The sequence below is a fragment of the Lepidochelys kempii genome, chromosome 5 (assembly GCF_965140285.1).
Source record: "Lepidochelys kempii isolate rLepKem1 chromosome 5, rLepKem1.hap1, whole genome shotgun sequence".
Classification (NCBI taxonomy): Eukaryota; Metazoa; Chordata; order Testudines; family Cheloniidae; genus Lepidochelys; species Lepidochelys kempii.
Window position 1 is genome coordinate 92552523 of NC_136384.1, and position 27610 is coordinate 92580132.

Here is a 27610-nt window from a genome sequence, read left to right on the forward strand (position 1 = left end):
TTGTTTCCCCTCACTTCACTCAATCAATGTGGCCTGTGAATCAAGACCAATCAGTTAGTTGACTTTCAGATTATATATAGTTTCACTTTCTGGTTTACAGGTGTGTGGCGATGATGTGGTTGTGTTTCCAACGTTGCAGAGGAATGTTTCTAAAATAAAATAAATTTTAAAAAATCATTTATTAAAAAATGGATGTTTATTAATTTGTTTGTTAGATATGCCTATATACAGTGATGGAATTGCTATGGAAGCACAGATGAATGGGGTTTGGAAAATACCTAGTTTCTACAAAATCTAAATTTAGAGCACAGCATAATGAGTGAACTTTATTTGTTACAAAATGCATTACTAACCACTAGTAAAAAAAACTTCTAACAACCTGCATGTTTTAATGTTGGAAATGGTTATACAAAACATACTTAGATGTTTGAATATACACAGTAAAGTATACCATGTGCAAGACCTTATTCATGAGAAGATAGTCTAGGGGAGAGGGCTTTTCTAATTGACTGACCAGCTGGGAAATGTGCTTGTTTGCAGTATTTGCTTTTGAGCTATCCTAGAGGGGTTGATATTGATGATGATTCAGACGTGTAGATGTTTACTGTGTGAACTTTTCCATAGCAAAGTTTTTTGCATAATTGTTTTGTTACTGGCATAAAATGTTCCAGTTCCAAGCTGGGCTTTACTCAGCTCCAAATGCCTCTTTAACATTGTTTTTCGTTTTGTTTGTTTAACTTGAAAATAACATTTGGGTCTTCCTGGTATTCCACAAATTTTGCAACTTAGAAGTGAATAATAATAACTCGTTTCTTGCAACGTATTGGAGGGAGCTAGTTGTGAGAGGAAAAGGAGAATGTCATTGATAGGTCACAGCGTTTCTACTGTGCTTTGTATTTTCAAAGCACTCTTAATCTAAACATCTAGTTTCACAAAACTCCTATGATGTAGGGTGATTATTACTATCTCCATTATACACAGTGGTGGGGCTAGGCATAAGCAGACTTTAGGGTACATCTTCACCACCCGGCAGATTGATCCCCAAATCGACACCTGTACTCCACCTCGTCAGCAGGAGTAAGTTGACGGAGTTGACGGGGGAGCCAACGCGATCGACTCGCTCCCGTGAGGCTAGCCAGGTAAATCAAACTAGCAAACTTCGTAGCTGAAGTTGCGTATCTTAGTTCGAACCCCGCCCAGTATAGCCCAGGCAATTGCTTAGGGCCAGAAGCAATAGCATAGCAATTGCTTAGGGCCAGAAGCAACTCAAGGGGCCTGTAGCGGGGTGGTTACCCTCTCCGGCCCTGACAGGGCTGAGGCCAGCCTGGGGAGAGGGCTGGGGCTCTGGGGAAAAGCCCAGCCGGATTAAGGGAGCAGCCGCAGCTGTGGCCAGCTCAGTGAGGCCCAGCTGCCCCTGTAAGAGGCTATGAGTCAGGAGTCCAGTCAGTCTCCCGCTGCCTGTAGAGGGAGAAGGGCCTGGCTGCAAGGTGCTGAGCAGGACACCTAGAGTGGAGCAGGGCTGGGGAAGGGCCAGAGGAGCTGGGAGCTCCAGCTTGGAAAGCCTCAGGCTGCAGGCCTGACTACAGGCTGAATAGGTACAGGGTTGCAGAGGGGCAGCCCACGGGTAGGCAGAGGCAGCAGGTCCAAAACCCCCTTGCTGGTGATGAGTGGCGTATACACTGCAGTCTTCCCCTGAATAAGAAGTGGGGACTGGCAGTAGCCAAACTGAGGCGAGGTGGGGTTAGAGGGTGGGGGTTCCCCTGGGTGGGGAGACCCAGAACCCAAAGGTGTGGGGTACTGCCAGGGGGGAAGCACCCCAGAGAAACGGGCACCGGGTCCTGGGAGGGACACTGGGGCCAGCGGTAAGGCGGATCATCGGCCTGCAGAGGGCGCTCCGGGGCTGGACGAGCTAATTCCCAACGACTACCAGCAGGAGGCGCCGCAGGGTCCGAACCTTTACAGGGCCCCTGATTTAGTAGTATTTCCAAAATACCATTCACCTTATTTAACATGGACTTTTTAACATCTGTATTGGTATATTTTTGGATCTGTGTAAATAATGCAATTAGTATTTTCTGAAGGTTAAGCGCCCCTCAGTATTCCTGTGCAGGGCACCTAACAGGCTAGCACTGCCTCTTTTTTTTTTTTTTTTTTACGGATGAGAGAAATAGAGGCAGAGAGGTTGAGGGCCGGTTTATTCACACTGATGAGCAGTTACTCCCAGGAGTAATCCCATTGAGCTCACCAAGTCATGAAACACTTGCCCAGAGCCTCTCAGTGAGTGGGTGGCAAGGGTGGGGTTGGGATTCAGCTTCAACACATGAGCTTGCTACCCCTTGCTACCACCAGTTATTGCCATCCTGTCACTGGCTGGATCTTGTTTGCTAGTGTAGGACTTGAACTTTCAGAATTTAGTTTTTAAAAAGCTTTTCCTTATTGCAAAATGCAGGCGTGCGCTCTCACTCACTCATGTTCTCTTTCCCCTTTCCTCCCTCCCATCCCCCACAAAAGCAGCAAAAGACATCTCTACAATGTTGTTTTAAAATCTGTCCAATTCTCACAGCACGTGGCCCTATCTGGCAGTGCTACTCAGTGAGCTTCATTGCTACACCAGTGCAAATGAAAACACACATAATGTTGACTGTTCCAAAACGCAAATGAACAGAGGATTGTTCCCAGATGTCCTTTTAAAGCTACATTTCTGGGTAAAAGTGCAAGTCCTCTGTCTTTGGCTGCAGACTAAATGTCAATAGCACGGACTTTCTATTCTTGCTAGTTCATTATACAAAGTTCATTATACAAAGATATAGAAAGAAAAGGCTCTTGCTGCTTGAAATGAATGACTGGACATGGTGATATAAGAGCTGGGGAATGAAGGAGGTGATGGTCAGGGAGTATCCCCAGCAGACTTGTGTAAATAATTGATTTTTTGGTTTGCTGGCTGAACCAAAAAGATTAAATTTTTTTTGTTAGTTGGAACTAAATGTTTTGTTCGACCCAAAAAGAAATATTTAATTTTCTAGTTTATCTTTTTTTAAAATAAAATATGAAATGTTTCATTTTTAAAAATGTAAAAATGAGATTTTTGAATTCTCTTTAAAAACTATTTTGGATTTTTGAACAAAATTCGGCAAATTTGACATGAATTCATGAAATGTTTTGATTGACTGAAATCTTCATTTAAAAAAAAAAATTGTCCAAAAAATGTCCTCTAATCCTAGGTCTCCGGACAATTTTGAATTGTTAACTCTCTCTTAGGCAGTTGATGGATTATTCTGCAAGTTAGTCTCTTGCAAACATCTTTTGCAAGCACAATTACAGCTGTGAAGACTTCTCACATGTGTAAAAACATTTGCAGGATCAGGGCACATGCATATATTGTCTCTGCTTGTGTTGATGCCTTATATCTGCGGCAGCATTCAAATAAATAGGCTCGGATCGCTTATTTGATTCTCACATTTCACATTCAAATAAATACACGTAGACTAGCCACTTAATTTTAATATAAAATTAGGGACTCCAATAAATGCATATAGTAGTCCTGATTCTCCTCTCACATAAATGTAAACTAGGTGCAACTCTGTCAGTGTAAATCTTCTCTACGTGGGAGGAGAATCAGACTCACTGTCTCTCTCTCTGAATGTGAGAACAATTAGTTTTTTCTCTATCTCTCGTAAATAGAGAAACTAGGTAAATTAAATGCCAAGAAGAAGAAAGCTATATTGCTGCATTATTATGGTATGAGATTTAAATGCACAATAGTCAGCATGATCTTTTTATTGACTAAGTGCCAGTCTTGAAGGATATGGCCTAATAGGTACAGATATGCACCTGTAAATTTGCCAGGTTGCCGTTATGTAAAACTTCACTATAATTGCATTCAGTGGCTTGTATGTACTAAGTGTCATATCTGTGCTGTGTTATAGCCAAATCTGAAAACAACAACAATCAGGAAAAAAGGGTCTGATCCTCAGAGTTGCTGAGTGCCTTTTGTGAGAAGTTGGAGGACTTTACAAAATCAGGCCCTGGGTTTGAGAGGTGTCCATTGTTTTTGCTTTTACATTTTTTTTCTTCTTTGTTACTCTTCTCATCTATTTGATGCATACTTGAAGCTTCAGCAGTGAATAGAAAACAAAACTCTGATCCTACTGGTAAAGTGGATTTTAACAGATGTTTGCAACAAAAAGGTTGACCTTGTTATACTTCAGGTTGGGGGGCCAGTCCTCACTTACAGACAGCTCCCCAACCTGAAGCAAATACTTGCCAGCAACTACACACCACACAACAAAAACACCAACCCAGGAACCAACCCCTGCAACAAACCCCAGTGCCAACTCTGTCCACATATCTATTCAGGTGACACCATCATAGGACCTAACCACATCAGTGGCACATCTACCAATGTGATATATGCCATCATGTGCCAGCAATGCCCCTCCGCCATGTACATTGGCCATACCAGACAGTCTCTACGCAAAAGAATAAGTGGACACAAATCTGACATCAGGAATCATAACATTCAAAAACCAGTAGGAGAACACTTCAATCTGCCTGGTCACTCAATAACAAACCTAAAAGAGGCAATTCCTCAACAAAAAAAACTTCAAAAACAGACTCCAATTCGAAACTGTAGAACTGGAATTAATTTGCAAACTGGATACCATCAGATTAGGCCTGAATAAAGACTGGGAGTGGTTGGGTCATTACAAAACCTAAACCTAATTTACCCAATTCTAATTTCCCCCTACTGTTACTCACACCTTGTCAACTGTCTGAAATGGGCCACTCTCATTACTACTTCAAAAGTTATTTTTTTCCCCCCTTGGTGTCCTGCTGTTAATTGATTTGTCTCGTTAGACTGAGCTCACGCTTGGTAAGGCAACTCACATCTTTTCATGTATTTATACCTGTTCCTGTATTTTCCACTCCATGCATCTGATGAAGTGGGTTCTAGCCCATGAAAGCTTATGCCCAAATAAATTTGTTAGTCTCTATGGTGCCACAAGGACTCCTCATTGTTTTTAAGTCAGATAATGCTGCCTCTGACTACTCAACTTGTAAGTGCAAATGCCTCTCTTTGTGCACAGCTTGTGCTGTTTTGGGATTTGATTTAAGGCCATTTTGAAGATTTCCTCGATATGGATGACATTTCCCTTTAGATACTCCACATCAGCTTTGATGTAGGTCACATGTTAGATTTGAATTACGTGGTACTGCTTTTTAAAAAAATTTAAATGGTTTAATTGTTTGGCATTCTTATTCAGTATTTCAAGGACACTTTGATTAACATTCCAGAATATTTCAGCTCTTCCATTTTGTATGCTTTTGTGACTTTTGCTGTGTTCCTCTCCAGCTGTCTTGCATCATCTGCTTGAGAAACATTTGATGGTCACCAGGCTAGATCTTAACATTTATTCTCTGAGATTTCTAGCTAGTAGGTTTTAGAAATCTGGCTTGAGTGCTGTCCTCATGCCCCTGCAGCTGTTTCAATTTCTGTATTGACCCAGCCTGGCTTTGACACTTTCGTGTGTGTGTCAAGTTTCAAGTAATGTACTTTGGTAAAGCCTTTTTGTCATCTTCTTACAAGAATGTTACACTCCAACATGTACATTATTTTCATGCATTGACATGCTTCTTCATATGGCATTTTAGGGAAGGATTGTGTTTAATTTGAAAGCTGGCTTTATTATTCGGTGCTTGTTGAGTTTCAGGATGGATTTGATATTCATTATTCTAAGATCCAGATTGATTCCCATGCTCCGTTGTGTGTGATTGGCAGTTTTTCACTGAATTTGTCCATATTCCTTTGCAAATAAGAATAGTTTTTGAACTGTATTTAACATATCCATTTTTTTACCATACGTGACAAGTGTACCAAACATATAGTTAAGAAAAGACTGATATCACTAAGTTGTCAAAGCTCAAGAGGGTTTTCAGCAATGTTACAATAATCATGAAAGCAGCTGTTTATGGTTTCTGCAGTGCATGGATGGACTAAGCATTACACCACTCTGTTTTGTTAAATCATTCATTATGATCTCAGGCTTCAGTGGCATCATGTGCTGCTTCAGGTATTTCTTTCCATATATAAATCCTTTATGACACATAAATTCTTAATACTGAAATATTGCTTCTTTGTCTGAAAAACTGTTACCTACTAAAATTTCCTAGTTTCTACCATTGTTACAAGGAACACCTAGCATTAACTATAATTTAAAAAAATGAGAGGAAAAGGAAATTGCCTCTCTTTCCAGTTTATTTAATTTGTGCATTTGAGATCACTTGCATATAATCAGTTCAGTCAGTTTCCCCTGCTGCTTTTGTGGGCCTTCTGCATATTTCACAGGAGAGGGAAAAGCATTGCAAAACCACCAAAATTGACAGGGGGACTCAGAGAAGCAGGTGCTTCTATTTCAAACTCACTTTAACTTTGGCTAGATTTCAAACTAATGGTGTCCCATTAATATTGTAATCTCTCTCTGCTACAATATTACACAGAATAACCTTGTTTGTTTTCATTCAAATGGTATTTTCTGAACACAAGCAAATTCAATTAAAACCTGTTTTAAAATGGGACTAAAAGTATGCAGCTGTAGGGCCTAATCTCCTGAATATTTAAGCAGTGCATGTCACTGTATAATATAAGTAGCCCAATAGAAGTCAAAGGGACTAGTCACACAAATAAAACTACTCATGCTTAGGAGCTGTCCATAAGTTACACAGCACATATTTTGATGATTTTTAAGACCCACCCACTGCCTTGTAACACTGAAGCAAACGGTCTGTCATGAAAGATTAAGGACCAACTTATCCCCTAATGCAGGGATGGACACCCTCTTTTTTTGGCCCGAGGGCCACATCGGGGTTGCAAAAATGTACGGAGGTCCGGGTAGGGAAGGCTGTGCCTCCCCAAACAGCCTGGCCCCCAGCCCATCACCCCCCCCTCCCCCCGCTCCCTGTCCCCTGACTGCCCCGACCCCTATCCACCCCCTCCTCTCCCCGAGTTTTTTCCCCTAAAGCTTCTCTTGCTCCCTCCCCCAGAATACATTCCATACCCCTCTCTGGGGGACCAGCCCCCAGATTTCAAACCTCTGATTTCATTATAAGCTAATGAGGAAAAAAATCCATAACTGAGACTTTCCTTACTTTTTTCTAGTTTAAAACAGTGTTTGTGGGAAGGGGCAAAATTTTGCAACTTTGAGAAATGTAACTTTTTGTGTGTTTATTAATGTAGAATTTTTTCTTAAACCTGATCAGAGTCAAGGTGGAATTTAAAACCCATTAACTTTAGTAGGACTGCTCACTAAGTATGTGTTAAATCTTTGCAGGATCCAATCTTGAGGTTATATGTGAGCTATTGTTGAGTGTATAAGAAATGTTGTATTTACCTACATGGTTATCTTTGCATTCTCCTTTATAAAGAGTTTAAGTATACCTGGAATATGAAAGTCATTATATAAAACAAAATTCCATTCTACTCAATTCAGGTTTTTTTGATCCACCAATCTTCCATGCAATAGAGTTAGTGCAGCAGTTGATTTCAGAAAGAGAGCTTTGTTGTTTTGAAAAACAGGATGATTGCTCCAGCCTTTGATGATAACACACTAATGAGCTCAAATACCACGTGTGGTGATTTGGGTGATGCAAGAGACTCATTAAAATGAATGGTTTAGAAAGTACATCTATAAAAGTGAGTGCATTCATTGACTGTTCTTCCTGCCTCTGTATAACTTTTGTCAAATGAAAATGTCATTTTAGGTCTGTTTTTTTTTAACTGTTAGTTTAAAAATGGAATTCCTTTATGTATTTTGTTACAAAAATCCATGTCTTGTTGCTTCCTTTTGTGATTCACCAAAATGGCTTTTATTCCTAAAATCTAGTTAATCTGATTATTGCATGCTTATTTTATAACTAAATACATCTTGAATTTCAACAATTTGTGTTTTAGATTTGTTGATTGCCTGTGTAATAAGGGATCACTGTTCTTGTTTTAGTCTCTTTGCTTTTCTTTCTGTAGCATATTTACCAACATGAAGTGCATATGTAGCAGTGACCCCTAAAATTTGCATCAGAGAGATGTTTCTTTTAGATTTTGCTGTCACAGAGCTAAATCTGATGAGTACACCACTTCTCTTGGTCAATCAGAGAGACATCCAGTAGACATCTTCCCTTTTCACATTTTGTGTTTTTGGTACAGACCTCCTTCCTTCTGAGCCAACACTTCACTCTGCCTTCATTAGTGTGTCCATAGTGATAAATATAGAGTTTAACAAGCCACCGTGTAAACTATTCCAGTACCAAGTCATTCTGTAAATGCCTGGAGGCTATACAGAGCTAATTATAGAAGCAGATATTTTGTAGCACTCTTAGTGGGAGAGGGGTGGAGAGAGAGAGAGAGTCAGGGAGTAAGCATATAGAATCATAGAATATCAGGGATGGAAGGGACCTCAGGAGGTCATCTAGTCCAACCCCCTGCTCAAAGCAGGACTAATCCCCAAATAAATCATCCTGGCCAGGGCTTTGTCAAGCCTGACCTTAAAAACCTCTAAGGAAGGAGATTCCACCAGCTCCCTAGGTAATGCATTCCAGTGTTTCACCACCCTCCTAGTGAAAAAGTTTTTCCTAATATACAACCTAAACCTCCCCCACTGCAACTTGAGACCATTCCTCCTTTGTTCTGTCATCAGCTACCACTGAGAACAGTCTAGATCCATCCTCTTTGGAACCCCCTTTCAGGTAGTTGAAAGCAGCTATCAAATCCCCCCTCATCCTTTTCTTCCGCAGACTAAACAATCCCAGTTCCCTCAGCCTCTCATAAGTCGTGTTCCAGTCCCCTAATCACTTTTGTTGCCCTCTGCTGGACTCTTTCCAATTTTTCCTCATCCTTCTTGTAGCGTGGGGTCCAAAACTGGACACAGTACTCCAGATGAGGCCTCACCAATGTCGAATAGAGGGGAACGATCACGTCCCTCGATCTGCTGGCAATGCCCCTACATATACATCCCAAAATGCCATTGGCCTTCTTGGCAACAAGGGCACGCTGTTGACTCATATCCAGCTTCTTGTCTGCTGTAACCGCTAGGTCCTTTTCTGCAGAACTGCTGCGGAGCCATTCGGTCCCTAGTCTGTAGCGGTGCATGGGATTCTTCTGTCCAAAGTACAGGACTCTGCACTTGTCCTTGTTGAACCTCATCAGATTTCTTTTGGCCCAATATTCCAATTTGTCTAGGGCCCTCTGTATCCTATCCCTACCCTCCAGCATATCTACCACTCCTCCCAGTTTAGTGTCATCCACAAACTTGCTGAGGGTGCAATCCATACCATCCTCCAGATCATTTATGAAGATATTGAACAAAACCAGCCCGAGGACCGACCCTTGGGGCACTCCACTTGATACTGGCTGCAAACTAGACATGGAGTCATTGATCACTACCTGTTGAGCCTGACAATCTAGCCAACTTTCTATCCACCTTATATTCCATTCATCCAGCCCATACTTCTTTAACTTGCTAGCAAGAATACTGTGGGAGACCGTATCAAAAGCTTTGCTAAAGTCAAGGAACAACACATCCACCGCTTTCCCCTCATCCACAGAGCCAGTTATCTCGTCATAGAAGGCAATTAGATTAGTCAGGCATGACTTGCCCTTCGTGAATCCATGCTGACTGTGCCTGATCACTTTCCTCTCCTCTGAGTGCTTCAGAATTGATTCTTTGAGGACCTGCTCCATGATTTTTCCAGGGACTGAGGTAAGGCTGACTGGCCTGTAGTTCCCAGGATCCTCCTTCTTCCCTTTTTTAAAGATGGGCACTACATTAGCCTTTTTCCAGTTGTCCGGGACTTCCCCCGATCACCATGAGTTTTCAAAGATCATGGCCAATGGCTCTGCAATCACATCCACCAACTCCTTTAGCACTCTTGGATGCAGCGCATCCGGCCCCATGGACTTGTGCTCGTCCAGCTTTTTTAAATAGTCCCGAACCATTTCTTTCTCCACAGAGGGCTGGTCACCTCCTCCCCATGCTGTGCTGCCCAGTGCAGCAGTCTGGGAGCTGACCTTGTTCGTGAAGACAGAGGCAAAAAAAGCATTGAGTACATTAGCTTTTTCCAGATCCTCTGTCACTAGGAGGATGACATACAAGGAGACAAAAGACAAACTGGCTTACCATCATTTGGAAGTGCAGAAAGTTAGTAATGCCTGGGAAATAAAGGGCAGATCAATGAAGGCAGTAGTATCTCCTGGGCATGAAGAAGCAGGGTTTTGATTGGAAGAGTAGGGGACATACAGTGAAGACTAAATACATAGGAAATGGGAGGTAGAGAGAGAGGAATGAGAGGAAGGGAGAACACAACAGGAGAAGCTTGTGTTGGGGGGAGGGTGGAAATGGCAGATGCTCCCATGTACAGCAAAAAAGAAATCTAGAGATGAATTAACAACACAGAGACAAAAGTCTGAATAACTAGAGTATGAGCTAGAGATGGGCTGAGAGGAAGAGAGAAGATTCAGTATATCATTGTAATGCAGAAGGGAGGGAGAGAGCAATCCTGGAAGGGGCTAAGGAGTCACAACTCCATGTAAAAGCTGTTCAGCACCACTCTGGATTGGTATCCTAGAGAGAATCTGAAAAGTTTTTGAACAATGAAGAGGATTCAGGGAAAAGCAACTGTATCCATACCAAAACTGTATGCATGTACCAAAACTTGCCTGTAAAATGGTAATTATACAAATAACAAAGCTCTGCAATAGTTAGTGCTTACATAGTTATCTGTGTAACACTTTGCATAATCATGATGTACAAAATTTTTACCTGTGGAAAGCAGTCAGGTACACTGGACTATTGATGAGTCAGAAGACCTGGCCTCTGCAGTGACTTAGTGTATGACCTTGGGCAAGTCGCTTCATCTCTCTCTGAGCCTCAGCTACCTCTTGTATAAAACGCTGATGATAATACTCACCCTCATTTGTAAAGTGCTATGCGATCTATTTATAGCAAGCATGGCGGGAGAGCTAATTGTTAGTTTTTTGCCTACTCATACAGCTTGTAATTTAACAATCCATTTAAAAATTGAAATATAGGATGTTAGTTTTCAGGGAGTGGACTAGGAGAAAAAATGGAGTGGTTTAAATACATGCATTGTGGAGAAACAGAAGATGCAAAGGGAACATGATTTTAAACAAAAGGCAGATTCAAGTGAGGACTATCAGTGCGTAAGTGGTAGCTGGGTTTGAAGGCAGAGACTGTGAGAAAGAGATGGTCAAAAGAGGGAAAATAGAAAAGGACAGAGGCTCAAGAAGTGTGATACCTCTGGGTTCCACAGAAGAAGCGTCTTTATGCAGGGGAGAGAGGGAGAGAGTGTGAGAGAGAGTGTCCAGGAAGAGTGGGTGACGATACACAATATTGAAGGCTGCATTGAGGCTACGGGCAGCAGGAGGAAGGAAGGAAGTTCATAGATTTATAGGTTCCAAGGCCGAGGGAACATTGTGATCATCTAGTCCAGTGGTTCTCAAACTTTTTTTTACAGGCGACTCCTTTCATACAGCAAGCCCCTGAGTGTGACACTGCCCCATGAATTAAAAACGTGTGTGTGTTAATTTAATTGAACAGGGGCTTGGGCTGTCAACCCTGCACCTGGTGGGGATTGGGCTGTCAGCTGGAGCCCCACACCAGGCCTGGGGCTGACACCTCGTGACCCCCTGCATCACAACCCTCAGATTGAGAACCTCTGTTCCAGTGGGTATATCGTTCTCAGTGTTAAAAATTTACACCTTAATTCCAGTCTGAATTTGTCTACTTCAACTTCCAGATATTGGATCTTGTTGGTAACTACAGCAAGTGTAGTGCAGTTTAATTAAAGTCTCTTAAGGACATTGTTGTCTGAGTGGTGAAAGGGAGCTATTTTTATGTACTTTGTCTGTCTAATCCCAGTCTATTTTATTTATTTGTTTGTTTGTTTTATAATTTGTGTAGCAATAGTGCCTAGGAGCACCAATCAAGAATCAGGGCCCTATTGTGGTGAGGACTGCACAGGCATACAGGAAAAAGACTGTCCCTGCCCCAAAATGCTCACAGTCTAGGTACCAACAAGATGCAGGGGATGAGACCAACAGATATTTCTGTGCACCCATAGTATCAGGGTGCATAGTACTGAGAATACAATTCTTGGAATAAGTAATCTGAAATCTCAGTATTTGCAATACAAGTGAAATTTTCGTGTATGACTATCATGAGAAACAGTGCAACAACAAGCAGCTTGGAACTCCAGTTGTCATAGAAGGATTGAAATGTGTTCTGAAAGTAAACTTCTGCAGTTCAACATACGCTTTGGGGGAAAAAAGCATGCTCTGCTTTCTTAATTTGTAAACACATTTGACCTGCGCATTTTGGAGGTGTGGTGATGTGTGTGTTTCACTTGGAAAGTATTGCTTGCTCTGAATCTCATATTCCCTTATAGCTTGATCATCATTAGATTCATGCTGATAACAAGGAAACAAAGGAATAACTTATTCAGTATGATGTGTTCTGTACCAAAGGCCTCTTATGCCTGGCTGGATACCAGCATTGTTGTGCAAGACGTAGGTTTAATTTCGAACAATTGAATGTGCCCTCTGTGTGATGAAAGCTTTTCAGGGTGGCTAAATTTATTGTGACATTCTCAAAACCTGCTTAATTGTGGTTGTTTTTTTGTTTGTTTGTTTGTTTGTTTTTTTTAAAAACCTGCTGGAGTAAATCAGTGTTAAGTCTTGTATAAATGATCTTACTCCTTTCAGAATGAAAAATTAAAAAGGTTTCCTTAGGTAGTTTATATTCTGGGTGTTTTTTATGCAACACCTAATTAACGAGTGGAACTTATTGCTAGAAAATACCATTGAAGCCAAAATTTACAGGATTCAGGAAAGGATTAGTTTACCTTGGCTAAATTAAAACAAAATGTATGTAGTTGGGTGGGGTTAAATACCCTCATGCTTCAGAGAGTAAGTAATCTTTTAACCTCATGAGTAGTTTCTCCGTATCTTTCTAGATGGGGTTCCCCAGAGTTTCCCCTGGAATTACTGGTATTGGCAATTATCAAAGGGGATACTGGACTAAATGATCTGTATGGATATGGCAGTTAAGTCCCCCCTACAACCTGTGCTGTGAGGATAGAGGCACTGGGAATCCCTTATCCACAAAAAGGTCCCAAGAAAGACAGGTGATACTTAGTGCTAGACCTTTAGCATAGGCTCTTATTCCCTGGCTCTCTGACTTTCACGGTTTTCCTTAGCAGGTGAGGAGTTCTTTCCACTGAGGGTCACTGTGCGCAGCAATGAGAAGTACTGCATATCTATCAATTACATTTATTTTTCAAGTAAATTGTTTAATATTCCCTGCTCCCATGTCACTTTTAAAAACTCACAAAACTATCCTAATCCTATGTATCTCAGTAGTGCTAAAAAGTATATTCATACCTTTATCCACAAATGTCCCTTTGGTATTTGTAGCTTTAAACTATTGGTAGATATGGTATATAATAAATGCTATAAATACTACTTCTATCTTTAATATCAGGGATATTTCATACATCTCCAGAATTGTCCGACTAGAGATGAAAATTCTCAAGTGATTTGTCTGTGGCTAGTTTTTTGTTTTGTTTTTGTTTTTTTTAAATGAGAAATCCCTGATAAGTCTTTAGGGTGTTGGTGCATAGTAAGGAATTTGATCTTCAGCCCCAAAATACCTGGGCATCTCTATAACTGATTTATCCACATCTGTGTGAGCACTCAAATCCATAAATTGCATGCACATATGAGTGGATGGGTAGAACAAATGAGTGCATCTGGAGTGGTGCACCCAGAGTGGGTGTGCCTCTGCAAACAGATCTTAGAAGTGCAAAATCAGGTCCAACACATAAGTCTGATGACTGCAAAAAACACGTGAATGGTTTGAAATTCTGTGGCTAAATAAATGGCCATAGTGCCATTATGCAAAATGCTTATGTCTGCAGAGAAGGATGGATAAGGTGTGGACAGACTAACATCCCATAGAAACGTGGTTAAAAGTATATATATGAGGAGCAGCGGCTATGCTAAAGGGTTCTAGCTCCAGGCTCTGACAGTGCAGTGGATTCTGTAGTAGTGCATTTTATGCAGGGACTGCTTCTCTGAAGTTGCTCGCAGAAAGAACATTGAGTTTAACAGCAAAAGGCAGTCCGCTATCCCAGTTCACTTTTTACAGGGTGCATGAGCTTGGAGAGCTGTAATTGGATTTTCTAAATGTGCGATTTTAGAAGTAATCAGGAGTATACCTGAGGAAATGCCACCCTTTGTTCTGATGTAGCAATCTGTGAAGAGACCGAGATGAATACAAGAGCATTTTTAGAACACATTTTATTTTTTGTATCGCTTCAAGGGAAGTGGTTATTCATTGCTTTTGTCCTCCTTTGATTGCCATAAAAGCTCTTATTCCCGCCTTCTGTAACTGTCTTTATTAGACTTCTAAGAGTTCATAAATAATGGGTTTAGCATGTGTGCTGAGTATATTTAGAATAATACAAGATAAGGTTACTATTTTTTTTTCTTTTCCAGAAGGAGACCAAAGGTCAGTTTCTCATAGATCATATCTGCAACTATTACAGCTTACTGGAAAAAGACTATTTTGGCATTCGATATGTCGACCCTGAGAAACAGCGGGTATGTAGAAGAACACTCACTAAATTTATTTCTAAGTAACATTGTATTGATATGGGTACCAAGCAGGCAAGCTCTAATGCAAAGCTACAGTATTACTGTTGAAGTGCTCTCAGACCCTAATCCATAATTCATTCTACATTCGCTTATTAATTTCATTTCCCTCACTTCATATGATTCAAATGAACCAATAAACGTAGGTCTACAGACATGAGGATAATTGGTGTATTTTAAATTGCGCACTGCACCTTGCCATTGTTTTAGTTGCTAGTGAAGGGGGGGCAAGATTGAGTCATGACTCATGAGGAGCAGCGGCTATGCTAAAGGGTTCTAGCTCCAGGCTCTGACAGTGCAGTGGATCCTGTAGTAGTACATTTTATGCAGGGACTGCTTCTCTGAAGTTGCTCGCAGAAAGAACATTGAGTTTAACAGCAAAAGGCAGTCCGCTATCCCAGTTCACTTTTTACAGGGTGCATGAGCTTGGAGAGCTGTAAATACAGAAAACAGCTTGTCAGATGAAATTTTCCAATTAGCATTCACCATTAGCATCTTTGCATTATTTCCAGGTAATATACTTTGCAAAGTGTATTAGGGCCAATGTTGTGTGCAGTCATTTGCACAGCAATGAGCACATTTTCCTCTAGGGGAAGGTGGCTTTGCACTTTGTCCTCTGTCAGTTTTTTGTATGCCTGTGTATCCTTATTTTCTCTCTGTGTGGTTTTGAATGAATATTGTTGGTTGTGAGTGGTAAGCGATAATCAGCATTAGAAACTGAAGCCTTTGGACAGTGAATTGAGAACCGCTTCAGCGCCATGTAGTTCTGTTGCACAGATCAGGTTTAGCTGGGGAATTAAATGGCACAGTGGCAAGCACACAAGCCTTTTGTCTCTGGAGACCTACAATAGGCTGAAACTGGATATGGGTCAAAAATGTAAACGAGTTTGATCATCTCAGTGTAGCTCCCATTGGATACTTGTCAGCACCACAAATAAAATAAATTTGGCAAAAATCAGGATGATTAGCACCCTCTGCTCAGACCTATAGAATTGGAATACTGTAGAAGTTGCATTGCTAAGCTATGTTTGGGCCACTTGCACGTCACCTGCCTTATTAGAAGAGTCTCAGTTAGCAATAGCTCAGATCAATGTAGTTAATCCTTCATAAGCAGTAAAACTGAAGATATTTACCCCAAATTAGAATGAGCAGAAACAATTATATATTTTAATTTTTAAACACCAGCATAAACAGAGGGATATCTGTTTCTAATTAGACAACAGTTCTGGCTTTTTTGTGTGATCCTAAACCTCTCATGGGTAAATATGTTAATGCTGTGGAATTATATGGGAAATTAAGGGCCACCCTCCCTTAAGCAGTGCCTAGTCTTAAGCAAGCACACAAAATTATTATATAATTATTGTTCAAGAAGTGAGAAGTCCAAAAGGTGCAGTCAATACACCAATGCAGTCACTGACTACTCGCTGTCAGGAATATGTCCTTTTTATGCTAGTTGTAGATTCTGTGTTGGCCTTTCTTAGGAGTTGCAGGATTGCTGCCTGGACGCTGAATTCATGGAAGCTAGTGGCACATACCTTGACTGTGTTCTTTGAGGGACTATACTGTATATCCCTTCAGGGCAGGGATACTATCTCGTGTGTACTGCACACAGCACAGCTGAGCCCCAGTCCAGATGAGGGCCTTTGGACAATACCATAATACAAATATTGGGTACTGCTGCTTATGGTTTTAAACAAATGTTTGAGTCCCTTACTGTCTTGACTTCAGACAATGCATATCGAGTGATGAATATGGATTAAAAATATAATACCTTTGTTCCAAGGAAGCAACGTTGTTTATTCTGTCTTCCCCTTACTCATGATCTTGATTGAGTTCACTTATCTGAGTTTTACCTGTACCTCAGACACAGGCATAAGTGTCACATGTAGCTGGAGCTTGTGAGGAAAATCTGTGCAATTTCACTGTCCATTGTAAATGAGCGAATAGGAGACTCTCCAGATCCTGATGCACATTCTTCCCCCTGGGTTCCTACTACTGTGAAATGGTCGGCCACATATCACGTAACCTGCTGGGGCCCAAACATTGTAAACTTGTCTTGAAAATACTGGATGAAGTTCAGAAATATGCAGCTCAACAAAAAATAGCTGGAACAGTAAATTTGAAGTGATGTCGGAGTCATAGCTTTACACATACCGTTTTCCATACTTTCATTTGTATGATTCCGCTTCCTGAGGTTAGTCACTTGTGCTAATAAAAAGTGAGCTCCCAGCAGATAAGGTGAATTGTGAGAGATGAAGCTGTAGAGATACAGAGAGGTTGTGGAAAGCATGAAATCACAGTTGGTCCTCAGCACAAGTACTGCTCAGAGACTGCCACCGGCAAGCAACTGTAATCTTTGGAAGAGGCTTCCCAAGTGTCACACTGTTCTCACAGCCTCTGCAAGGAAGAAGAAAGTCCCTATTTTTCATAATACCTGCTGACTGATTAATTTGATCTTGCTTATAATAAAACAGGAATGAATGAATTCAAACAAAGTCCATAAACAGAGTGCATCAGGTCCATTATGTGAAATTAAGGTGGTGTTCTTGCATTATTAAAATAAGATTTTCTTCTTTTTAAAGCTGTGGAGTCTGGTGGTTTGACTAAGAGCTCTTCAGAACTTGATTTATGATAAACCATTGCAGTGTATAAATTATTTAGCATTATGTTTGACAAGATGCTTCAGTGTCCCATATGCCAACAAAGTGGTAAACAATAAATGAAGACTAACTTGCACAATTGCCATAGCAAAGCCTTACCATTTACATTTGTTCAACCTTAACATTGCATTTTATTCTAGTAGCAAAGCCAAAACAAGCACAGATCCCATATGAAAACAGTGTTGTTGAGGTGGGTAGCAAATAATGCACAGAACATTTTTTGAATCTGAAAAATCTGAATTTGAATCAGAAAAATCTGATACCTAAAAAGTAAAGTTCTTGCTGCTATAGAATTGTTTCTCTGGAGTTGTGAATTCTGCTGCTAGAGTTTCACATATGCCCAACTGCATAGTTACTTTCTCTGTAAATGTGACAATTGCTTCAATCTGGATATGATTCAGCATGCCTAAGAATAAACTGTAGACTTAATAAACAATCTTCCCCAACCATGGGGCTGTAAATATTTGAGATTAAAGGTTGGTGCTTTTTGCTGTTTGCCTACTTCTGACAGAGTTGATCCCAGTTACTGGTCCAGTACATGTACCAACACTGGGTACTTCAGGTACCAGTATTTTAACAGTTGCTGTAGGATTCCCCTAAAAATCCTTCCCAAGTCCTTTAATGATGAGCCTCTGAGCTGGTCTCGAGAGTGCTGCTGCTACTTGCTTCCCATTCAGTTGTGCATAGTTTTTCCCACAGTGGATCTTGGGTTGCTGCCATATCCTGTCTTGCAGTCCCAAGATTAGTTTGCATTACATATGGGCACAAATGAGTGAGGGACAGCGGAATTCTGCAGGTTCAGCCAGTTAACTGTTAGAGACACTTGGAGGAAGTTGGAATCTACTGTCCTATCACAGTGTAGGCAAGGGAAAAGAATGAGTGAAGGGAGAGTCTGCAGACTCTCAAGTTAGCAGTGATGCAGTGTCTAGAGACTTTCTTCTAAATAGGATTTGGACAAATTCCCAAACTCTCTGTAAGAAGTATGAAACCCAGCAATCCTTCCAGACAGAATTCAAGAGTAGCACTGAGGGTGACTGACATTGAGAATGCATCCATCACTTCCATAGGAGAACACTTCTGTATAGATTTTTACACTGCAGTCATTACTGTAGTATCTGACTAATATCTGTCATGTGTTTGTCGTCTCATGCTCTCCATAGGGGGAGAAGTATGTGCAGAGCAGTATCTTGTTTTGGTATTTTTTTGTTTTTGTTTCTTTAAATATACCTGTTGCTATGTGTGTATATATTAGAGAAGGCATGGTCAAAGAAATGCCTTGCTCTTAGAATGGAATGTGATGAGGTTTGTGTTGGTCCTTGAGTCCTGGGGGCGTTCATTGCACAGACACAGACTGGCCCCTCAGAGTTTAGAGGGCAGATGATAGATGTGCTCTCATGGTAGTTTGTGTTGCTGAAGAGATGTGCTGCAGTATTCTGTAGCACTGGAGTTTCGTAAGTGCTGAAGGCTTCATGCTCAGGTATATTGCATTGTTGTAAAATGACAAAGGCACGAATAACTGAAGCCAGGTCATTGTTCTCCAAGATGGGATGGAGTCTCGTTGCCAGCTGGATATGATGGAAGGCATTACTTGTGGCTGTTGCTATTCAAGAACTTAGCACAAGCTAGGAATCAAAGAATGCTCCTGAACTACTGGCTGAATTGACAGTTGTGGGTGTGGACTTTCAACCAAAGAAAGCTGCATTGTGGCTGCAAACTCTTGAAAATGCTTTTTTCTGCCCACCAGCTTTTGGCTTGCCGGGGTTCAGCTTCAGCTAGCTGGTTTTCATGCATCAGCTGATATTACTCAAATACTGCACTGAGCGTATTCTGAGCTAAGGATAATAGAGACTCATTCTGTCAGTTGATACAGCTTAATTGTAGAGTCTTTAAGAAGTGCGCAGACTTATTTGTATTACTGGCAGGTAGGTTTATTTCAGGAGGAAAACCCCCAGGTAGTTTTGTGAAGCCACACAATGTTTAACACAGAGTATCCAAAACAACATCCTGCATCACTAAGACCTTTTGGCAGCTTCAGCAAGTGCAGGGTGCAGCTGCTGTCTTACGGAGCCATGCTGGCCAAGGAGAACATATTACACTTGCTCTCTAGAATCTGCACTAGGTCCCAGGTGATGGTTATGGTTTAAAATAGAAGGAAGGGAGAGAAATTAGACAATTGCCAGCTGTGGTAGAAGAGTTGTTTACTACACCTACATGTAGCATGTTATAAAGCTCAGTTATATGTGAGGGCTAGATTGTGGTTTTTAGGCCACAGCCTCGTAGAAGGGATTGATGTATAGCGCCAGGAAGAGATTGTGTCTTAGACCTGTAGATTAGGGTTAGATGATAGTTTGTGTGTATGTGTGGTGGGAAGCTCTCCAGTACTCCTCTAATAACTACAGTTAAATAATCAAAATCAGTAGTGTATTACAAAATTTTAAACACAATATTCTGCAATAGAATCACCAATTGAAATAATTTGTGAAAATTAGTATCTGTTAAATGATTTTACAAACCAAACAGATGGCTAAACAATTTAATATGAATGCAAACAAAACTAAAACAAATCAGCTAGTTTCCATCAATAGCACACGTACATCACTGTCTACTTAAAAGTGTGGCCTACTGGCTGTATGCTGATGAATGCAGATTAGGGCCTTAAGTGGTATAAATCACTGTAGCTCTATTGCCTTCAGTAGAATTGTGCTGATTTATTTCAGTAGTGGGTCTGGTTCTCTGAATGTTACTTTAATATTGAAATCAGATTTTGGAAAGGAACTGATGTTCGGATTCAGAAGTCCTGTTTAGACGTTATTTTGGAATAGCTGGGTTTCCAACTAAGAGGGGTAAAGTATAAAGTATGATAAGCAGCAGAGTGAGGGCTATGGCAGTATCAAAATAGCCTGGAGAGAAGCACTCTGGGTATTTTTCTGACCTTATGCAATAGTCCTGGCAGCAGTTGAAGACTGACGTAGGTGGTACAGGGTGGACAGTGCACAGCAGGTCATGCATGTAGGGTCTAATAAAAATTTCTGCTTCAAGCTGGGGGCTCATCAGATGGAAGTGACAGAGGAGGAGAGACACCTGGGTGCATGGGTCAATCACAGGATGATGACTGAGCCACCAATGTGATATGACTGGGGAAAAGGCAACTGCAATCCTAGGATGTATTAGGCAAGGAATTTCCAGTAGAGATTGAGAAGTATTAATGCCATTGTACAAGGCACTGGTAAGAACTCACTTTAAATACTGTTTACAATTCTGGTCACCTATGTTCAAGAAAGATCAACTTAAACTGGAACAGGTGCAGGAAAGAGCTACTATGATGATGGAGGGCCTCTTTTATGAGAGGAGACTGGAAGAGATTGACTTGTTTTGTCTAGCAAAAGAAAGCTGAGAGGGGAGATGATTGCTCTCTATAAATACATTAGGGGGGTAAATACCAGGAAGAGTAAAGACTGTTTAAATTTAAAGGATAAAGCTGGCACAAGAACAAATGGCTCTAAACAGCTATGAACAAATTCAGGCTGGAAATTAGAAGAAGGTTTTTAACCACCAGAGGGATGAGGTTCTGGAACAGCCTCCTAGTCAGAGTTCGTGACATACCAGGGAACAATCTAGACTAATGAGCAGCTGTGGCACCCTTGTCCTGCAGCCTTGGGTCTTCTCCTGGACAATACAAATTATATAAAGTCTATTATTTCTTTAATAGAAACAATATGCACAAATTTACCACCCCAAGTGGAGTTTCCACTTAGACACTTCAATTGCAACACACTGGATTAGACACAACAATAAAACAAGCTTATTAACCACAAAGAGATTTTAAGTGAGTACAAGTAATGAGGCATAAAAGTCAGCAGTGGTTACAAGAAAAATACATTTCCAGCTGGATACCAGGAGATGACAAGTCTATGGGGAAGGATGTCCCCTGCTGCTTTTTACTCACCTATTTGAGCTTCCTTTCTTTCCCTTCCTGCTTGATGACTCTGTTTACTGCTTTAATGCAAATTAAGCATAGAACACTTTTCTTTGCTTAAGACAGACCTCCATTAGAAACATGCATTAAAAACACCATATAGTGTTATCTTGTAACTTCACATTTTACACATGACATGACCTTACACATGACACACATTTTATCAGGACAATACTGATCAGCAAATTATGAATTTTAAAATGATACCTCACAAGGCTTACTTTATACATTATTATTACAGTAGTGTGTAGGGTGTGAATACAGGGGTACATTCGATCACAGAATTGTGGGGCCAAACAATTAGTTTTAAGAGAGAGCTGACCAAATTTATGAGTGCAACTGTCTGACTCAGTTGCTTGTGACTGTGGGAAGAAGGGGTCAACTGCCCTGGGGCTCACTTCCTGTTTCGGTCTTGTATTTCTAAGGCTCATGCTTCAGGGTTTCAGCTGGCCACCTGCAGGGATCAGGAAGGCATTGTTTTCCTCCCCCAGTATATTCTGGGCTTTTAAAAAATCTCCGTCCTCTGAAGTATCAGGGATGGCCAGGGCTGGAGATGGGTCACTGGACAGGGGAGAGTCAGTGCTTTGAGGGGGCAGTGAACCTTCTCAGGCGCTTAACGCTCACCTGCACAGATCTAACTGGTCGCCATATGTCGTATTGGGAAGGAGTTTTCTCCCAAGTCACTTTGGCAGTGACCTTGGTTGTTTTTTTTTTTCCCCCCGTTCCTCTGCAGCATGTGGGTGAGGGTCACTAGTCAGGATTATGTGGGTATATCACATTAAATAATTTCCCTGCCATTGCAGGGGCTTCAGGCACTGGTGTACCTCACTCCCTCCTATTCTCTGCCTGTGGCATAGTCTAGTCTTTGGTGGGACTCATTTATTTTGGTCTCCTTTCCACTGTTGGGCTTAGTGTGCAGGTGCTGGGTGGTGGTGGTGGCCTGTGATGCACAGGAGGTCAGACCAGATGATCGAGTGGTCTATTCTGGCCTTAAACTCTGTGACTCTGAGTGTTGCCTTTGAGCTCATAGCCCAGAGGGTTGGCTGGATGAGGCTGGATGGCCTCATCAGTGTAAATCTGAAATAAATCTTCAGCTGAAAGTGCGTCTCAGTCCTTGCCAACTATACATCAATCTGTGAAACGCTGAACCTCTGTCCATTCATGGATGGTGCTGCTACTGGTACTGCCAGACTGTCATTTCTACTGAGGGGCACTAATATAGCCAAGGTCACAGCTGCTCCTCTCTTACTACGACCTTACATATGGTAATGCGAACAGCACCTCTATAATTATAGTAGCACCCAGGAGTGAAGTCAGGACTCATTATTCTAGATGCTGATCATACTCCTTGGAAGAGACAGTCCCTTGCCCAAAGAACTTAGCCTAATTTAAGACAAGGCAACCACAAGTGGGTTTGTCAAATCGTAGGAGGGCCTGGGGGAGGAAGGATGAGGGAAGTAGGAATAAGAACACATGATTCCATAGGTTAACTATGTGGTCTGCTTGATGGCTATGGATCATTCAGCGTTCTTCCTCTTGAAGAAAAATACCAGCAGTCTGCAATCCTAGAGGTGGGAATGCCTGCAGTATGCAAACTGGATGACATGGAGGAGTAGGAGAGGGGAAGAGAGATTGTGTCACAATGTTGCTTTCCTCTGGAAGTGATTCAGAATATGTGCTGGCGTAGGGAAATAGGCAGCAGGGGACTAGGCTTGGGCCACACAAGCGGCTTCTTTTGCTGCACCAAGTGGTGCTCATCATGAATTAAATAGGAGTATGTGGTTTGGGAGAGGATTCAACTGCAGTGACTGTGGGTTTCTCCCAGGTCACATTACTGCGTGTGTGATATTTGTTGTACGAAGCTGAAATATCTGCCAGGCCACGCTACTGGTTTTCAGCCCACAACAACGCAGCTGAAGGTCACCAACACTGGTGGTCCTGTTCTCGTAGCTGTTCTTCTAGAACAGATTCATCCCTGTACTGGTGAAGAAACCAATGCAGGGACTGAGAGGTGTTCGCTTGTGCCACCCCTATTCTGGGGTGTCCTGGGTGCTGCCCAAATGAGTGTCCCTGTAGGATGCCCTGTGGGCTATTATATCAATGCAGAATAGCTAGGTTGTAACAGCACACTCCTCTCTCCCTACAGCTCGTTCCTGCTGTGGAAAGCCCCTGTCATGCTTCCTATATTAGGAGCTCCTGCTGGGGATGCAGAGCTAGTGGCAAGGCTCCAGACCTGCTCAGTAGTCCCCTTACACTGTGGATATTGCTTGTGGGACACTTGGAGCTGGTGTTGATGACTTTGCATCAGCTCTACCAGCATGAAGTGGTCACCCATGAATTCCCCCGTCTGTGCCTGGATGCCCTGTACTAGCTATAGCTGCTGTTACTGTTGTTTGTCCTTCTCTGTGTCTGTTCTTGGCAATGACCAGAAGAAAGGAACTGCATTGTGGCTAAAAAGGGGTTGTTTGTTTATTGTTTTGTTTTTTCAAAGAAGGGGTGCAGGATGGTATTTATCTTAAAGTTTAGCTTTGGATTGAAGTTTGGATAAAAGACTTTAATTTTGTTCCATCTCCAGTAGTTTCAGAAATATTGCAATGTATCTTCTATGTGTTCTTGTGCTCTTTGCATCTGGTTGTCCTGTTTAAAATGGACAAACTTGGTTTCTTAGGCACACAACAAGATGATACAACTGTACAGTGAATACTGACCTCTGTTGTGTGACAGACCCAAACTTTTGCATTCCTGACTCAAATCATATAACTGGGATCAGGAAATAAAACTCAGGGTCTTACTGTACTTCTCTTTGTCACATCTTTATAACAATCTCTCAGTTTCTGCTTCTATCCCAAAACTCCCTATGAGGCTCTAATTTATAACAGAGGCTTTTGGGTTTTTTTGTTTTTGTTTCACTGTTCCTGCTTCAGATAATTCTTGTTACCTTTTCCATGAACAGAAGCAAACAGCTTCCACTTTGAAAAGTCCAGGAAACTGCTTCCCTATAGCATACAAAATTATAGTAAAATGACTGTTGCGTGAATGGGCATCTTTAGCGCTAAATACAGGTTGGTTGAAATGCACTTATGAAATCTGGCATTCTCCTTGTAATCCCATTCAGCCACATGCACTCCTGAGTATGTGATTGAACACTGTTTTCTGAATATGACCAATATTCATGCTATTTGGCAAACTTTCCCCTTCCCACATCCTTGCCAAACAGGGGCCTGATCCAAAGTGTACTGCAGTCAATGGGAGGCTTCCCTATGGTCAGGCCCCAGGTTCCCATTGTTGGTCCATGATTTGTTCATCAATAAATCTTCATGGGTTTAATTTAGCTTTTTAAGGTAATAATCTCTGTATTGTGTGGAGTTTCCAGGGAGAGTAGCAGGGGATTGCAACATTGGACTCTACGCTGTTTTCCTATTCTGTGGGCTGCTGTGGAGTGTTGCTGGGCCATGGTCTTGGAGCAGTGTGAGGTGGTGCTGGGAGCTATGGGGCCTGCAAGTATACCTGACCCTTACACTGTCCCTGAGAGGAGGGTTGGGAGGCTCCTTGCACTCTCCTTACCCCACTGTCCTCAATTTCTCAGATGTATAAATAAATCCTACGCATAATCTGGCCCTGTATGTCAGTTAATTACGTTAAATGAAATAATCAGTTTGTTAAATATACTTATGTGGAAAAGCTCTGGTGCTTTCTGGGTTAAATATTATGTATTTTTAAATTGTTTTTACCCCTGTGGTGTCCTTTCTAACTGTAAATTTTTGCTGTGGAAGCATGCATAACACATCAGCATTGTGGGTCAATAAGAGGACACCTGGCATCGTAAATAGCTACTCAGTGTCACTTTTCTGCTGATCAGAGGTGAATACTTTTAGGCTTAGTCTACACTAGCAATTTATGTCAGTATAACTGCATCGCTCAGGGCTGTGGAAAATCCACACCCCTGAGTGACGCACTTGTGCTGATCTGACTCGCGGTGTAGACAGCAACAGCGTTAACGTTGACGGGAGGGCTTCTCCTGTCAACATAGCTACTGTCTCTCAGAAAGATGGATTACCTACGCCAACAGGACAAGCTCTCCCATTGGTGTAGATAGTGTCTTCACGGAAGCGCTCAAGCTGCGCAGCTGCCTTGGTGCAGCTGCACTTTTGCAGCCTTTTAAGTGTCAACAAGCCATTACAAAGTAAAGCCCCATTTAGTTAAAAATGCAGCACATAATGAGAAGCACTGCAGTTACAGGTGCATCCTAGGGGAGGGAAATAGGAGTCAAATTGCTTTAACATTCAGAGATCCTGTAGTTACTAACTTGTTCAGTTATTATACTTGCCTGACAACTAGAGTGAATGAAAGGAGTTGGTCTGAATAAGATTAGATCATTCTAATTGTTCTGTAAGTGTCACAGGGACCATCAGTGGCCTCTGAATGTCTCCAGTAATGCTGTTTAAAAATTGGAATTTCTATTGTACATGAAATTCTGATATTTTGACCTTTTGTTTTTGCCCCAAATTGGGACAAAAGGTCAAAATACTGTTTGTTTGTTTTTTATGGAAAGTTTAGGAAAAAATTCAATTTATAAATGTCAGAATATCCCATATCAACGTTTTTGCTAGAAACTAGGTATCAAACTAGGTATCAAACTGAATCAAAATATTTAATGTTGGTTAGGGTTGATATTAAATTGTCTGCCTCAGCTGCTGACCACGAGAGTGGCTGAGTTGCCACACGAGAGTTATAATTTAGATGCCCCATACTCCCATTCTTTTCTGTGGGCCAGGCTCCCTGGTAGGAGTCCATCTCCTGTATTGCACTATGGCAATGGGTTTCCCATGATTAAGGATCTGATTCTGTCACGGATTCCATGATTTCAACAGACCCTCCGTGACTTCTTCGTCTTTAGCCAGCCACGATGGTGGGGCTGGAGCAGCTGTCAGCCCCCACCCAGGAGCAGTGGTGGGGGTTGGAGTAGTGGCCTGGGGCCAGAACAGTAGCTGGTTGGGCTGGTGGTTAGCCCCCGCTGCAGGAGCAGCAGCTGGGGCTGGGGCTGGAGCAGCGGCCGGTCTGAGTCAACGCTGCAGAAGGAGCGGCGGGACTGGAGCAGTGGCTGGTGGTCAGCCTGTGGCAGGGGTCCAATTGTTAGTCGTCCCGTGTTGTGTCCCCACCCCACCCCAGGTATTTTTAGTAAAAGTCAGGGACAGGTCATGGGTTTCTGTGAATTTTTGTTTAATGCCCATGATCTGTCGGTGACTTTTACTAAAAATACCCGTGATAAAAAATCTTAACCTTACCCATGTTGCATCATGGTGGGTCAGCCAGAGGGGAGACCACAGTGTAACAAAGGAGATGCAGTCCAGCCAGGGAGTCCAGTCCATAGAGAAAAATAGGGACATGAGACACCCAAACTGTCTTTCATGAGGGAGTGCAGCAACACAGGTGAGCAGAGTTTAATGTCAAACTGACCTGAAAACATTGTTTAATTTGGCTTACCCCCCCCCACACACATTTTAAATAAAACATTTTGTTTCAGTTTTCCAGGAGAAATTTGAAAAATGTCAGTACAATTTGCAGATTTCCCAAAGAAGATTTTGATTTTGCATAAAGACTTTCTGTAGCAAAAACCATTGTGAGAATTCCCAAACAGCTGTAGTCTGCAGGGACCCTTTGCTGAGAAATACATCTCCCCTTCCTCACATGTAGAAGCCTTAATTTGGTCCTAAATATAAACGCTATTTCATAGTCTGAGACTAAATATAACATTAATACTCTGTGAGGTGTAGTCTAGGTTAATATCTATTTCTGCAAAGGTAGAAGAGAGATATTAAGAGAGAATCTTTCAAAACTCTACATAGAACATTAAAAAAATGTACAATGGTGGAGACTTTCAAAGGCACAAACAACAGTTAAGTTGTCTGTGTCTTTGACAATCTCCACCAATACATTACAGGAAAAAGCTGATGTAACTGCTCAGATGTCTCAAATACCCAGCTGAATGCTTCTTCTGCGTGTGTACTCAAACAAGCTATCCTTAAATTCCCCTGATCCCCACTGATGGAAGGTCATCACAGAAATTTGATCTTTTAAGCACTGTTTTGATCCCTCTTTAACCTTGAAGCAAAAAATCTAATCTGATGAATTAGCCTGAATTTTGCTTGGTAAATAATAGAAGCTGCAATGTTTAACTGAAATTCAACTCTGAGCAAAACAATTTTTTTCTTTTGGTGTTTGTGACACATGAAATAAATCTGCATCCTAGCATTT

At 41.6% G+C, this 27610-nt stretch overlaps 1 protein-coding gene across 2 annotated transcripts in view; it reads left to right on the plus strand.

Annotated features, from left to right (window-relative positions):
• Positions 1–27610, plus strand: part of FRMD3 (FERM domain containing 3) — a 222264-nt gene that overhangs the window by 75232 nt on the left and 119422 nt on the right. Inside the window, exon 2 of one of the 2 annotated variants that reach the window (XM_073345076.2) lies at positions 14564–14668. The exons of the other annotated variant lie outside the window; for it this stretch is intronic. Within the exon in view, the coding sequence (XP_073201177.1) occupies positions 14564–14668 (105 nt within the window). The remainder of the gene's footprint in view (positions 1–14563; positions 14669–27610) is intronic. 2 annotated transcript variants of the gene reach the window in all.